The sequence below is a fragment of the Monopterus albus genome, unplaced genomic scaffold, assembly GCF_001952655.1.
Source record: "Monopterus albus unplaced genomic scaffold, M_albus_1.0 scaffold98.1, whole genome shotgun sequence".
Lineage (NCBI taxonomy): Eukaryota > Metazoa > Chordata > Actinopteri > Synbranchiformes > Synbranchidae > Monopterus > Monopterus albus.
In genome coordinates, this window is record NW_018127978.1 from 698,575 (window position 1) to 714,622 (window position 16,048).

General features: G+C 45.2%; 1 protein-coding gene across 3 annotated transcripts; it reads left to right on the forward strand.

Moving 5' to 3' along the window:
* The first annotated feature begins 72 nt into the window (after positions 1-72).
* Positions 73-12,558, forward strand: orc1 (origin recognition complex, subunit 1). Of its 3 annotated transcripts, none has more exons than XM_020609169.1 (18): positions 73-391; positions 1,307-1,434; positions 2,017-2,189; positions 2,992-3,421; positions 4,402-4,666; positions 4,923-5,063; positions 5,594-5,656; positions 6,113-6,220; positions 6,846-7,077; positions 7,687-7,793; positions 8,157-8,258; positions 8,511-8,682; positions 9,158-9,265; positions 9,886-10,035; positions 11,060-11,179; positions 11,268-11,422; positions 11,498-11,585; positions 11,988-12,558. In XM_020609169.1, the coding sequence occupies exons 1-18, from the start codon at positions 297-299 to the stop codon at positions 12,180-12,182; spliced, it is 2,832 nt and encodes a 943-aa protein (XP_020464825.1). In that variant the 5' UTR covers positions 73-296; the 3' UTR covers positions 12,183-12,558. The 3 variants fall into 3 exon arrangements, with proteins under 3 accessions (XP_020464825.1, XP_020464826.1, XP_020464827.1); XM_020609170.1 differs by having other exon boundaries at positions 4,956-5,063; XM_020609171.1 differs by lacking the exon at positions 4,923-5,063.
* Positions 12,559-16,048: the final 3,490 nt, after the last annotated feature.

Sequence of the window (16,048 nt, forward strand, 5' to 3'; positions counted from 1 at the left end):
TCTGGGAGGTGTTGGGAAAATCATTTAATATATGCTGTACCCTCCGAACAGCAGTAATGCACCTGAGGCGCTGGTTGCCAATCATCGTTAGAAGCAACGAAGAAGAAGAAAACGGAAACTACGAAATTTTCGCGCGAAATGTTATAGGTGGCGGTTTTGAGTTTGTTTCTGTAAGTAATGTTTTTCGAGCCTTGTTTTGAATTACAGCAGATAAATAGCGCAGCTCGAGTTTAATCCCGAACAAGTGTCGTTTTAGTCTTTATTAGAGTTGTTTGGCAGCAGACAGGGGAAGCACGATGACATATTTCACCAGACAGAGAGTCAGACGAGTTTACAAATGGCGTGGAGAGCCTCTGAGTTTCAATAGGAAGCTAAAAACCTATGAATACAGGTGAGTACTGAGAGTTTGTCTTTTGGAGGACAGGGCTTTTATATGTCACTCACTTCCTCTGCTAAATTATTAATTTATTTTTTGTTTAGTGTGACTTGTTACCAGAAATCTTCCTGCTATGCTTTGTAGCTGCAATGTAATAATTCTTCCTAAATTTAATTTGTATCATTCTGCTTTAAGTTATTGTAATATAGCAATTATAATGTTGCACTTTATTTACATCCTATTCATACCTTTTTGTGTTGTGACTTTTGCGCAAAACTTAATCGCCCAGTTTAGACAGATGATAAATAAATGAGCCTGCCTCACCTTATTTGTATGTTTGTCTGTTTGTTGGTTTAATTTAACTACTTAAAAGTCGCAATTTCTTAATCTCCTTTTGCACTGATCATTCACATCCATCCCCAGTTAAAATACTCTTTTAGTGGTGAACCTACTGTGCACAGGGCCAGGGCTCACTGCTCCTTCTGCCTCTGTTTGAAGGGACTGTTTAATACTTCCTTCTGTGATTACAGTCAGATAAGCACCAGCAGAGACACAAAGTTACCAGGGTGAGATGCAGAATGTTGCAAAACAGCAACAGAGACACAAATCAACACAGAAGAACACAAAAAAATACCAAGAGTTGTCAGTGAACACAAAGTTTCGATTACAAATCCAAATAATCAGTTAGAAAATGATAAGCATTTTGGTCATTTGTATTGCCTTTAGTTTTATTTTTGAATAGGTATTTGTGGCACTATATCTCTGCACTCAACATTTTTACACTGCACTGATTCTCTAGACCATACACTTTCAACCTCCCGCTGATAAACTAACAAACTGTGTAGAATTATTTACATGCAAGGCTTTACAAGTTAGCACCGGTATGTTTATTGGGGTTCATTGTGAATTTTTTTCCTTTTTGTGTCTCAGCTCCTTGGCTATCAGTGTGGAGGGTCTCGCCAGGGCCACCATCATTACCACAGGCCAGCACATCCTCATCGAGGGGGAGGATGACGACAACCCATACGTGGCCAGAGTTGTCAGGCTGTTTGGTGACGGTGAGTCGCAGTCTGAGAGGAGCAGACCCCCTGACACTTTGTGAAAAGGACAAGGATCCTACATCTGAGCAAGAATTTAATGTTATTGTTGATCCGTTTTCATTGTAACTGGATCCTGATGACATGACTGTTTTGTCTTTTTTACAAAATGCTGATTTCTGTTTCACTGTTCACATGAACTTGTAACTAAGAACAAAATTGTGTTGTGGTAGTTATTTTGATTATTTTATGCATTATTTAGCATGGTTTTCCACCGTCGTTACACTGCTAGCAAAAGTGTGGTCTGAAATAATGCAGGGCTCCAGACCGTGAGTGATCAGTCACATTTTGCAACCAAATTTATTTAAGGTGCAAATGAATTTTTACAAAGGTCACATTGGGTGTGACTGCAAAACATACCGGTTATGCACGAATGACTACTCTCATGTACATGTACAAATGGTGGACAGATGTAACAATCTCCATAATACTGTCATCACAATGTTTATCTGCAGGTCTGTCACTCGACCATCTCACCAAGCTTCCAGTCAATCAAATGCATCATGGCTGCAGCTGAGCGTCCTGTCTCTCACTGTGTTTCAGAGAGCGGGAAGCAGAAGAAGGCGGTGGTCCAGTGGTTCGTTCGTGTGTCTGAAGTGCCTCCATTCAAATTGAAGCTGCTGGGCAGGAAGCCTCATCCTCAGGAGATCTTCTACTACCAGGGTCGCAGCTGTGATGACGAGGTCGACGCCGAGTCCATCCTCAGACCTGTGCAGGTAGCAGAGGGCGGCTACACCAGAACCTATTTTTGAATCAGTGACTCTCCACAGCCAGTGTAATAAATCACTTGTGTCTCCACAAGCCTTATAAATCACCATCACACAAAGGTCAGCATGTTGTGTTGCACACCAGGGCAGTCATGTTTAGATGTCTGTGCCATGTAATCATAAAAATATGTAAATATCACTAAAAAAAATGACAACTACTGTTCAGGTTCCTATCAAAGACTCGGTAATGACTGAAAAGAGCCACAGGATCAACTGCTGGGTTCGCATCACTGTTATTTAAGAGGCTTAATGTCAGCGAGCTCGGCTGCTGATGCTGCAGTTTGGAAGTGGCCTTTGTCTTTTTTGCGCACTGGCAGTCACCTTTTCAGATGCTGGAGGTTTTGTTGTGTTGTCCGTCTTTGTTGCCACAGGACAGCTTCAAATTTTTCTGCTGGTTATGCAGCTTTTGAAAACTGAACCATTCCCAAATCCCAGATGACGTGAGACCCGTCTTCACCACTGATTCCTCTTCTTTTCCAGACAAATGACTCCTTTCACATTTGCTCATGTTTATCTTCCCAGCACTGTATGTTTTTGTTTCTTGTTTTTGGTCCAGATGTGTATGAACCCAGATGCTGGAGGTTGTGCAGATGTGGTAGTTATTGGTTCATCTCCCAGCCCTCGATATAGACATGTCAAAACATAGGCAAATAAAGCATACTTATCTATGTAGAGATTGATGATTAGAAGTAATGAGAGAGAGACATTTTGAGCGAACTGACCCTTTAAGCTCCTCTGCTCTCTCTCTCAGGTGAAGCGCCTGGTCGGAGCAGCTCCCTTCCCTGACTCTGACGACAAAGACACCCTGTATGTGAAGCTGTCCTGGGACTCCAAGACCTTTAAGGTGATGGAGTCTGAACCTTCTCTGGCTTCTTCCCCTCCTGCTTGTCCAAAACCCTCCCTCCCCCCCTCACCTCCCTGCTCCCCACCTGCAGCAGCTCTGGCGTCTCGAGCTCCCCCTCGGCACGTTTTGCCCACACCGGACCCCGCCGTCATGCGCAGGGCCACCTCAGGGGAGGTGAGGTGCAACGGTGCCACAATGAGCACAGGGAAGGCCGGTGCTATGGAGGCCGAGTCCCTGCACTCTGCCACCAAACTGTCGGCCTCAAAGTGTCTCAGCTCCAAGAGGAGGAACGCTTCAGCCAGGACGCCTGGGGTCCGCAAGAAACTGGAGCTGTGCAGTGAGTGTTTGAACAGCAGACGTGGTTCAGAAAGGCGTTTACAGACATGTAAACTTGGCTGTGTGTCAGTAGGCCTGTTAGCCAGTAGCACCACCAAAGGTTCCTGGGACTAGTACTGATTGATTTGAGTTTATTAAAGATAGATCAGCTCACCAGTAACCTAACATTATGCTACAATATGGTTTGAGATGGAGTTTAATCTGTTAACAAACTAGGAGAGGCAACATTTTCTAAAAATGGACAACAGAAGAACAAGTTCCTGATAATGGTGCTTGTTCTTGTGTTGTCTGTTTTTGTTAGGGTTCACTTTTAACTTGTATATTCATGTTTTCAGTTAGATGAGTGTGAAGGTTGTCAGTTGAGTGTATGTGTTGTTTAGGTGTGGCACAACAAATCTCAGTCAACTAATTTAGTTTTTCTGATTCTGGATCACGATTAGCTGCTGAAATTTTGCAGTTGAAACATTTTAAAGTGAAACAGAGGAAGGTAGTGAAATACAAAAACTGAAGTAGCTGTTTAGGTGTGAACGCCGAAATGTTACAGTGTAGGTGATGGATGAAGCTGGACGTGTTAGGTGACATGGATGGGGAGTGTCAGCTTAGGTGTAGAGACCCAAACATGATGATGAAGATGAGGTGTTAGCGGAGTGAGCAGCTGGAGTAAACACACTGTGAGTTAAAAAGGCTGGGTTAAGTTTTACTGGTGGTTATACAGACCAGAGACCTGAAGCCTCTGCCCAGCTGTGAGCGTTGAAAGGGGAAAAGAAATGTACTGTCATATCAAACAATAAAGGGACAAATATTAACTGGTCTTAATGGACTTTTGACTGGTTTAAAGGAGACATTAAGTGTCTTAAATATTTTAAACTCCTTAAAACAAGTTTTACTTGAGGAATGATAGAAACTTAAAAACACAAGTTCATTTTACTTTCAGCTCTGTTTTGTTTCTGAACCGGGGTTTTCATTTCCTCATCCCTTCAGGTCCAGAGAAGATGACCCGCGATGACATGCTGCTTCAGCTGCTGGACAAGGAGCTGGAGAAGGAAGCGATGTTGGTTCAGAGGCCGCCGTCCTCCCCCCTTCACACCCTGGACCTCGTTGAGAGACTCACCCCCATCAGGAGGGCCCACAGGGCTCCTGTCGCTAAGGACGCCGTCCCTGTGACACCCTCCACTCTCGTCATCAACAAGCTGTCCGCTTCGGAGATGGACAGTCCTCCATCGTCGGCCAGAGACGACTCCACCAGGTCAGAGTTCACGTCGCCGTCGGTGCAGAGTTATGACACTTCTCTTAAAACACTACACTCACCTGTTAAACTGCTGTTTCCAAGGTCAATAATTAACTGTAACATCCAGCCTGGTTTGAAACTGGTTAATCCAGCAAATACTTGAAATTGGTTTTAAATTATTTTACCCAGAGGTTAACTGCTTTACACTGGTTTGAAAATGGTTTAAACCATTTGACCAGAGATTAACTGGCTTAAATATGTTGAAATGTGTTAGAACCAGAGATGGACATGCTGGTGCCTCTGTCAGTCCGCAGCAGGGTGATGAGACTGAGGCAGAGTTACTGATGGGCTCGTTTAAAACCCCGAAGAGAAGAAACGCCACCCCTGGGAGAAGCTATGCCCTCAGAGGGCAGACGTGAGTCCGACCCAGGAGCCCAGTTGGCTGGGTGCAACACTCCCCTGATGTTAGGCTGAGTTTATACTGCTGCCTCCTCAGAATGACCCAGTAGTGTTGTTTGGGAGTCAGAAACCACAAGTGTTTCAAACACAGCGCCTAAAAACCAGAGCGCAGATTCCAACCTGGGCGCTGAAAGCAGCAGTGTAAACATGGCCTAATACTCCCCTGGGAACGGAGAGGGAGTGGACAGCGGCGACCTCTCGTCTTTTGAGTGTCCACTCCTTGATTTTCCCTCCCTGCTGCTCAGAGGCTGCTGGGAGTTTGTGCCTGGGAACAAAGTCCTGTTGAGAAACAGATAGAAATAAATTCACACCTGTGTGCATGTGGTGCTTTGGAAATGTGAGTGCACATCAGGGGGAAGTGGTGGCTGGTGTCACAGGGGAAGAGAGCATGTGTACACCATTTCAGAATGAGGATGATGAAGTGGCCTTGTTGCTGAGCAGTGGTGTAACCAGAGAAATGTCACATCTCACCCTGTGTGTCTTCAGAGCCACCACTCCTTCTCAGAAGACTGAGGTGAAAGCCCTGAAGGAGCCTGCTCTGGGGGTGCTGTGAGTATGACCTTTAGCCACACAGACCTCAGTTATATACTAATGATCATCTTGTTTAGCCCTCTATTGCACCATGTTGGTTAGGGTTAACTTGCCTCCTTGTCCCGCACACATGAGATATGATTGAAGAGGTATGTGAGATATCCTGTCCTCTGACCCTTCGTCTGAGGCGTCCAGTCACCAGCTGATTTCTGATAAAAGGGCATGTTGGTTGATAAAAGGATGTGTGCCCTTGTTTATGGCTCCTCCGGGCAGCAGCAAGATAGTTGAGACGCCCTTTACGATGCAGTGGAGGGTTAAACTCGCCTACCACATGTTCAGGTGTTTGTTAGAGGGATATCAGACCGTTAAACTTGCTGAAATTACTTTTATCTTTGTTCACCTTGTCTGTAATATGCTACTGAGTCCACTTTTAACAAGTGCACCTTGACTTTGTACATGTGTGCATGTGAACAGGGCTGAGGTGGATGATGAGAACTCCCCAGTGCTGCCGGCTGCCATCACACCGAGGGGCTCTAAGAGGAAGTCAGCCCAGCTGGTGTCATCTCGCATCCGGAAACAGCTGTGAGTGTGAAGACTGTCCAGTTGTCACTGAGCTGCTGTGGTCTGACAGGACGACCGTCGGCTTTAGTTGTAACGTGTTCACATCTGCTCCTCATCTGCCTGCTGCCATTGTAATGTGCTGATGTTGTATTAGTAGCTTTCTGCTTTGCCACCGTACAAAGTTCTACAAGTTCATCTAAGTTTTTGGGCTGTAATTATACTCAAATTAATCAATTAGTTGATTGACAGAGTTAATTGGCAGTAAATGTGATAACTGATCGATATCTTATATCATTGCAGCTTTTCTCTGTTTTGCATCATAAACAACATTTACTGGCATTTCGATCTGTTGCTCAAACAAAACTAGGAATCAGTTAACAGCACACTGAGCTCTGGTAGATTGTGATGGACACGTTTCACTGTTTTCTGACATTTTGTAAACTAAATCATTAATCAACCACAGAACAAGCCCACAAGTAGATGCTTCCTGTTAGCCTGCGGACTAACATGGTGGATATTAATACTCAGCTCGACATATTGTCATGTGTAACTATTAATCACTCCTGTAACCAACGTGTTGTTGAGTTGACTCATCAAACTGTGACAGATGTCGTCTCTTCACTGTGCTTCATGTCTGTCTGTCCAGGAATCTTCTGGACACCCAGGACCTGAGCTCAGACGGAGATGACGAGGATGAGTTCCTTCCTTCCAAGAAGGAGCAGCAGAGCAGCAGTGAGGAGGAGGAGGCAGGGCTGGACAGTGAGGAGGAAGTGGTGATGAAGAGGGGGCGGCACACTGCAGCGGGGTCTCATACTCCTCGCTCAAAGCGGAAAACCCGCTCGTCGATGAGGACGCCACGAAAAACTCCCAGCAAGAAGGTGAAAGTCCTGATTGATGAAGGAAAATGACCATCGTAACTGAAGCACTGTCAGTGGGGTTAGCTGTTAGCTGGACCAGGGCGGAGCCAGTCACTCTTTATCTGATCATATCAGCTGATTCTTTTCTCCTGTTGTTGAATCTGAACCGGTCCAGGCAGCTGTGGCTGCTACTGTAGTCGACCTTTACTGCTGAGGTTTGCACTGAATAAACACAACTGAACTTCGTCGTATACTGTATTACAGTCGTGCACATTCTTCTCATTGATGTTAGTTTAATCTTGATGAGAACAAGTTGTTTTGTTTTAGAATGAAGTGTTAGACGTGTACAGCCTTGTTGTGCTTTGAGAAACTCACTGTGTGATGAGTTTTCTACCATGTCATGTGCCATGTCGAAGTATGTTGTAAACTGGGCCAGTTTAAACGTTGTAATGTCCAGAACGATGTCTGTCTTTTACTTACTTACCTTCATGTGCTGCTCGTTGGTTGAAAATTGTATTTAGTCTCATTTAATATTTTTATTTTTGTGTTATTGTTGGATATCCAAACAAAGTGAAGAAAACACCCAGCACTTTTTTAATTTAACCATCTGGCTGTTTCCTGTTTGAGCAGACCACACCCAGCACGCCACGGACCCCCCGTCACGCCACTCCCAGCATCCCCAGCAGATCGCTGCCGGCCCGACAACCAGCAAATGTCCTGGAGGAAGCCAGAGAGAGGTGAGTCCCCATCACTCCCAGAATGATCTGGGGTTTATATCAGAGTCAAGGCTTCACTTCTGATCTCCCCTGTTAACACATCCTCCATGTTGAGTTCAGAATAAGATGCAGAAATAGCTCCAGAGTTCAGCCAAAGCTGATTTGATGCTGCTGCTCTCACAGTTGGACAAATCAAATGAGGAACTTCTGCTCCACTTGCATGATTCCTTGGTTTAAAACTGAAGAAACATGACCAGAGCTGTTGATTTTTCTACTTTTGACCTGATTGTATTTCCTAATGATTGACTGTTGTTCAGTCAGTCACCACCTGTATCTTAAAGTGTGTGTGTGTGTGTGTGTGTGTGTGTGTGTGTGTTTCCTCAGGCTGCATGTGTCCTCAGTGCCAGAGTCTCTGCCCTGCAGGGAGCAGGAGTTTCAGGACATCTACAGCTTTGTGGAGAGTAGGATCATCGATGGCACAGGAGGGTGAGACCAACGTCAGAACTAGAAATGTTCGGCTGTGATGATGTCTCAGTCAGATCTGACCGTGTTGTGTTGCTGCTCCCTGTTTGTGTGTGTCAAGGCCACGTATCCGGCTCCAGTGTGAACACCGCTCAGCTCCTAAACTGCCACACATTTGACACTTTATGAACAGGAACACGAGCTCAGGAGAAAGGATCCAGGCTGTCGTGCTATTGGATGTCACACTGACCTGTTCTGTTTGTCGCTGTGTTTCAGGTGTATGTATATCTCAGGTGTGCCGGGCACAGGGAAGACGGCTACAGTGCACGAGGTGATGCGCTGCCTGCAGCGCGCGGCCGACGAGGACGAGATCCCTCCTTTCCACTTCATCGAGATCAATGGGATGAAGATGACAGATCCTCATCAGGCCTATGTGCAGGTCCTGCAGGTGAGAAGTTATAGAAGCAGGTTGAACTTGAAAGATTGTTAAAGTCACAGTTTCTGAGTTTTATCGAGCTAAGATCCATCAGACACGTCAGGGAGGATGTTTGTTACTGTGACACGTTGCTGTTCCCCAGTGTGTCTGCATTACTGAAATCTGTCGCTGTTTTTCCTGCAGTAACCTGTCACACCGAGGCTTTTTTATTTTGAAAGATGATCTGTAAGTGTGTATGTATTTGAAAAATGACATTTGCTTAGAACATTTCAGTTTAACACTAACTGTTCCTTCTCATTAAAAACGTTAGAACTTTACGTCTGCATTGATCAGTCTGTTACTGTGTCGGACCAAACTGCTCTGTAACATGAAGCATGTCTTAAGTTGTGTGACTTAGATCAGTGCTGCGCTGTTTTGTTAAAACAAGAGTCAGTTGAGTGGCTGAACTGAACAGGGCGTGCACTGACTGACCGTGTCGTCTCTGCAGAAGCTGACTGGTCAGAAGGCCACAGCCGACCACGCCGCCGCTCTGCTGGAGAAGAGGTTTGACAACCCTGCGCCCAGGAAGGAGACCACTGTGCTGCTGGTGGACGAAGTAAGAGCTCCGTCTCACATTTAGGATCATTTGTTTTGGACACGGTGATAACTTCCTTCACAGGAGTAAAACTGAGTAAGGCTGGAAAACGGCAGATGTCAGGCAAGCTCACATGAATGCACAGTGGCCTGGAGGTTATGATCATTCAAAGAGATCCTTAAAATATCACGTAATACTTTATTTTGGTAGAAAAAAGTCTTGTGAGCAAGAGTTTTAGACGTGTATAAACTGAGTTACTTCTGCATAGAAATACTAGAACATACGAACACCTCTTTTTTTTAGCTTTGGGTCACGTCTAAGATGAGAATTCACCGCTGTAACATTGTAGATAGATCCAGTTTGACTCATTTAAGTATATTTTATGTGAATACTTTTGGACTTTTACTTAAGTAAACTATCTCAGTACTTCTTCCACCGCTGACGGTGCGGACAATCACAATGGCAAAAATATGGAGCCGTGGGATGCGTTCGACCATCCACAGCACTAAACAGGTGGCGCGATGGGAAACGCCCCTTCATGTAGTACAAATACATGTCAGCGGAGCCGCCTTCTGTACGTCTACCTGTTTCCTCTGTAGGAGACTAACTGAGTGTCTGGGGTTTGTGTTTGGCCTCTGTAGCTGGACCTGCTGTGGACCAGGAAGCAGAACGTGATGTACAACCTGTTCGACTGGCCCACGCGGCGTCACGCCCGCCTGGTGGTGCTGACCATCGCCAACACTATGGACCTGCCCGAGAGGATCATGATCAACAGAGTGGCCAGCAGACTGGTGAGGAGGGTGGATGTTCGGCACAGTGGGAGAACAGCTGTTCAGTGTGGGGTTCACAGGTTTCACACAACAAGAGGGAGTGATTCATCCTCTGACTCGGTTTGAGTATCAGACCCAACCACTTCCTACTTTCACTTTTGTGGATAGTACATGCAGCTGACTGGAGATTAACCTTATGCCTCCTCTGCCTGCTGACCCTTATTTTCATTACTGTTTAATCTGCCGATGATTGTCTTGATTAACCGAGTCATTGTTTGATCCTTAAACTTCAGAAAAAGGTGAAAAGACCATCACGTTTTCCTAAAACCAAAGATGACGTCTTCAGACGTTTTGCCACAAAATCAACAGTAACTTCTTTTAGCACAGAGGAGAAGCAGCAGATTCACATTTGAGAATCTAAAGCTTTGGCAGTTTTAACAAAAAAAAGTCACTTTACTGTTGATTAATCAGTTAATCTACTGATTGTTTTCATATATTTAAAGAAAAAGACCTAAATACTGTTACTATGACCCTGGAAACTGTCTTGTCATGGATTTTCTTTTATTATGAATTGGTAATTAATGTTTTTACCTCTGTTTGTACTATGATTTACTCACAAACTGTGGTGTAGGAATACTGTTTCATAGTGTACGTGGTGTGTATTGAGCAGTAACATTGGATAACATGCTGCCTGTTGAAACAGATGACAACCTGAGTCAAACTGGACCCCCAGAGAGAACAGTCAACCCACAGGTCAAGTCTTTAAAAGACTTTCTTCAGGGTGGAAGCTCTCAAAGGGCGGAAACAGCCTCACATTTGTTAGTGATGAAGTGTTTCTGTGAGATCGGTGCCGTCAGGAGACGTACTGCATTCTGCTGCCGGAGGCTATTTAATGCCTTTAACCTAAAACCTGATTCATCTGTAATATATCACTAGTATATGGAAAATGTTTGTTCGTGTGTTTAAGATTTAGACGATCTTCTGTCTGATGGGTCATAAATAATTAAATGCCGCTGAGTTGTGTGCTCTGTGCGGCTCTCTACAGGGTCTGACCCGGATGTCGTTCCAGCCGTACAGCTTCAAACAGCTGCAGCAGATCATCATGTCGAGGTTGAACAAGGCGAAGGCCTTCGAGGAGGACGCCCTGCAGCTGGTGTCCAGGAAGGTAGGCGAGCAGGACGGCCCCTGAGCCGAGCTCGTCCACAGCTGTGTGAGAGCTTCATTCAGAGATTTGTGTCTCTCTCTTCGGGCAGGTGGCCGCTCTGTCGGGAGACGCTCGCCGATGCTTGGACATCTGTCGCAGAGCCACGGAAATCTGCGAGCACTCTGCCACAGGATTGGTGGGGATGAGTCACGTGATGGAGGCGCTGAATGAGATGTTTTCCTCGTCCTACATCATGGCCATCAAGTGAGTAGGTTCGTTTTATTGAAACACTGTGTGCTAGCAGCAGTGACGAGATGAGGTGACCGACGTGTGTTTCAGGTGTGCGTCAGTGCAGGAGCAGCTCTTCCTCAGGGCCGTCATTGCTGAGTTCCGGCGGCTGGGATTGGAGGAGGCCACTTTCCAGCAGGTGAAGTTCAAATAAACACACGGAGAAGAGTCAGAACAGCTAAGTGTGAAGATTAAAACTTTATTTTCACAGAGCTAAATTCTGACCTCTGCTTTTAGGACAAATGAGAAAAACTAAAATATTTCCTCCTGAAATTCGGTGTGGGAGCAGGAAGCAGCAGAGAATGAAAATAAATAGGAGCCTCTTTGTTTCCGGTCTTTATGCTAAGCTAAGCTAACCAGCTGCTGACTGCAGCTTCTTCTTTTCAGGCATTAAACGGGCGTTATGTTGCCTTCTGTGTGATATCACGACTTTGTAAACCCTGAGTGAACGTGTATCTCTCCATCACAAAGTGAGCAACACTGATCTGCAGCCTGGCCCAGATCCTGACCCTGGTCCTGTATGCCCTGTCTGCTCTCCCAGGTGTTCGTGCAGCACCAGGCTCTGTGTCGGGTGGAGGGTCTGAAGCCCATCAGTGTGTCGGAGGGACTAGCCGTGTGTCAGCGTCTGGGAGCCTGCAGGCTGCTGCTGCTGGAGCCCAGCCACCTGGGAGTCATGCAGCGCATCCGCCTCAACGTCAGCCAGGACGACGTGCTCTACGCCCTGAAGGCCGACTGATGGAGGACCCTGTGCAGGGTGGGGTATCTGGACCATGGAGTGTGTGGACACAGCCGTGTGTTGGGAGCATGTTGCTGATGAAGGTGTGAGTCACCGGGGCAGCGGTCGGGTCCTGGTCCGTCACACAAACCCAGTTTTTAAATGACTTTTTGTTGGTGCTTCATTCTTCAGTAGTGAAGCAGAAACCTCATTCTTCTTTTATCAGACCTCAAAGCAACAGAGGCAGAGTAACCCTAACCACACATGATGTGTGTGGCCCAAGCAAGTTTGTGCTGTCTCTGAGTTATTTAAAATGTGAGATGTTGCTCCTTCTCATATAATAATAATGTTAATATAGTGAATCTTTTTGTTTTAATATGTGGATATGCAATAAAACTCCATCTTTAATATGAGCACATTTAATTCTCTTTCTTGCACTGACAGTAAAAGCACCACCTCAGAATTTCTGCATGAAACAAATTACTCAACATCCACACAATCAGAGCATGTGCTTGCTGCACTTTCTGTAGGAGGACGTCTAAGAGCGAGAGCCTCTGATGACTGACATTGGTTATGACTTTCTCATATCAGTTGTGGCCAGGGTTATGATTTTCAGTTGTATCTGTAATTCGCAGCATCTAACCACAGTGTCTACTGAGCTAAGACCACGGTAATGGTCTGGGACACCTGCTGACCAGTGTCTAATGAGGAAATGCGGCTCGTAGTTTGTTTGGTTTGCATCTCTGCTACAGGTCTGAACCACTCGGATTTTAGATGCTGGAAGGTGTTAGAGTTGGGACCAAAAATACCAGCAGCCTCACATACGGCGGCCGGAAAAGCTTAGTGAGGCATGTAAATAACCCAGAGTGCATTCGCCGGGGCATGGTTTAGTTCATGGCGTGGATGCTTTTGTTTTGTAATGAAGCTGTTGACTTCCGGTTTTAAGCCATGCGCTTTTGTTTTGAATGCACACTTCCTGTGTAGCGTTTCGGGTGGTGTAGCTGTACGAAGTTGATTGATACGGAGTACCCTTGGAAATTAGCTTAGTTAGTTTCATACTTGGCAGCCCCTCTGAAAGAGGCACAAGGTATGTTTGCTGCGTTTAGCGATGTGTATGAATCTTTGTTGATGTGTATTGTATGTCGATGTAGTTAATGATACATGCGTTCATTGTAGGTAAATGCTTATCGAAGTAAAGTTAGTTTGTTTTCAGCTCTTACGGTCGAGGACGGTGTACATAAGGCTTATGAAGTTAACGAAGGAATAAAACACCAAAATCACCAGTAAAGTGTCATCCTTGCTCGGGGGGGGGGTATGCTACAAGGCATCTGGAACGATTTGGTTTGCTCATAAAATGTGATCCGAACTTAATCTACAGTAAATCACAGGTTAAGACACACACGCTGTCTGTGGTTTTTAAGGCTGCAGTCTCCACAGCCCACCCGTCTGTCACTCAGAGCCGGTATCGGACACTGCTGCGTCTCTCCTTTTAAGACGTCATTTCCCGGAACGTCAAAAAAACTCTTCGAAAAATCAACTAGACTGGGTTTTTAGGTCGAAGACGTTTCACCTCTCATCCAAGAGGCTTCATCAGTTCTGCCCGACTGGTGTTGAGTCGGAGATATTTATCCCCATCGGTGGTGTTTCAGTCCTTCCTGAGGGAATGTGAGTAATTGTGCGCCCTTCACTGATTGGATGTGTCTCTGTCGTGTTGATGTTTTTAGTTATTTGTCTATAAAATACAGATTAGCAGCCTATAAGAATTAGCCTGTATAGTCTGAGTTCTAGAGAAGCCTAACTTGGAGCCGGCTACTCCTAAACATCCTCAGTTTATCTATTGCCACTTTATTTCACTGTATTGAACTTTTTTTTATTTATTTATTTATTTGACTTCGCAGCTACTTTTCACATTAACAGTCTGTTTATAAATACGATTCATTTACACCCAAACCACCTAAAGCGTTGGAATGAATGAGAATAAGTGGCCACTTTGAAAAGCGGCGCGCGGCAGCTCTCGGTGCAGCTCTCGCTCCGTGTTTACGTGACGTCCCGTGTCCCTCCCCCTCCCCCCCCTTCACTGTTTTGCTGAGCGCTGCAGGAAGCGCTGTCCTCGGCTGAGTCGAAGGTTCAAAAAGTGGTTGGATACCAACAGGCATGGACTGTCTCTCCTCTATCCACTAACCCCAACCGGTCGAGGCAGAAGGCCGCCCACCAAGAGCCGGGGTCTGTCGGAGGTTTCTTCCGTTAAAGGGAGTTTTTCCTCCCCACTGTCGCCAAGTGCTTGCTCAAGGGGGATTTGTTGGGTTTTCCCTATGTAATAATATTGATAACAGTAAGGTCTAGACCTTACTTTGTAAAGTGTCCTGAGATGACTTTTGTTGTGATTTGGCGCTATACAAATAAAATTTGATTTGATTTGATTTTGATTTGGTAGTTTACAGTGCAACCAGGCTGCTCATGGTTAGACTGACCCAGCAGCACCTGTCTGAATAATAAACTGGTCCAAAACCAGTCAGAAACAGCAACTGCAGAGTCTGACTTTAGCCTGAACGTTCCCCTTTTTTAGAACTAATAAACACTTTGTGAGAGGAAGAGGATAAAACCACTTCTTTTACCATTACCTTTACCAGTTTTCCATTTAAACAGAGACGTAGCCTACAGGTTACATCAATTAACAAAGAAATGCATAACAGTCTACTGCCTCAGGTGGTGATTCTCAGTGAGGCCAACAAATGTGGAAGCCTTTATGCTGAGTAAATATCACAAATAGAAAATGCTGTTAGAAAAATCAGAAAGACGCTTAAACAAACTGTATATACATAGATGGTGGTGTGCAGAAGTGTTAGGCTGCCAGTTTTAGCAAGGTTGTCTCTTTAAGTATAACCAGAAAGTAGAGGAAATATGTACAGTCTTAAAATACACACAATTTCAGAACAAATCAGCTTCTACAGTCTTCATCGTGTCCTCCCTTTGCACTTAGCACAACCTGGGGGAGACTGACCGACCCTTCACCATGTTTCATGGCAGAATGAGATGGAATACAGTGCCCACACCTTCATAAATCTAATATATAAGCAAATTGATTATTATTATTATTATCTTGTGTTTAGAATATAATTCAATGATGATAATAGTTCTACTTTTATGCATATTTATCATATTGTTCATTTAATGTATGACAATAGAATAGAGAGAATTTAGTTTTACTGGCATTACATAGTTTTTATAGACACGTTAGTGGCCTTCAGTCCAACATGGCGACACGTTGCCACTGCTGGGCCCTGGTTTGGCAATGGAAAGTTTTGGTGGGTGCCATTTCTCGGCCGAGACAGTGCTCTGTGGTGAAGACACTTCATTAAGTGCACCAGAGGAAACATTCACATTTGGTCCACATGGACCCGAGGCAGAGGAGGAAGTTGTTCACCCAAAGGTCATGGAGAAGGGTAAACAGTGTGAAGAGGTCAGAACCCCAGAACAGCTTGGTTAGACCAGCCTGCTCCCGTGTGTGGTCAGGGTGAAACACAAACAACAGTTACTGTCAATAAGCAGGAGAAACTCATGTATGAGGTAAAACACTGTAGTTCACCCAGTAGGTGTGTGTTCAGTGTCATAATATCTCAACCCAAGTCACAGACTGTACAGATACCTTCAAATGACCGTCCTCTTCTCTCCTCTTGTCCTCTATGTCTCAGGATGGATTTCGACTGTTTCAACATATCTGATTTAGGTGCAGTGAGCGCCACCAAGCTGATTGATATGGACAATGACCAAGAAGATCTCTGGACCAGAGGCAGCCAGCAGGCCCTTCCTCACTGTGGCCCCCTCCCCCCTTTTGAATCCTACTGCCTGCTCTGCATCCAAGTAATCGTCTTTGCTTTGTGCCATAA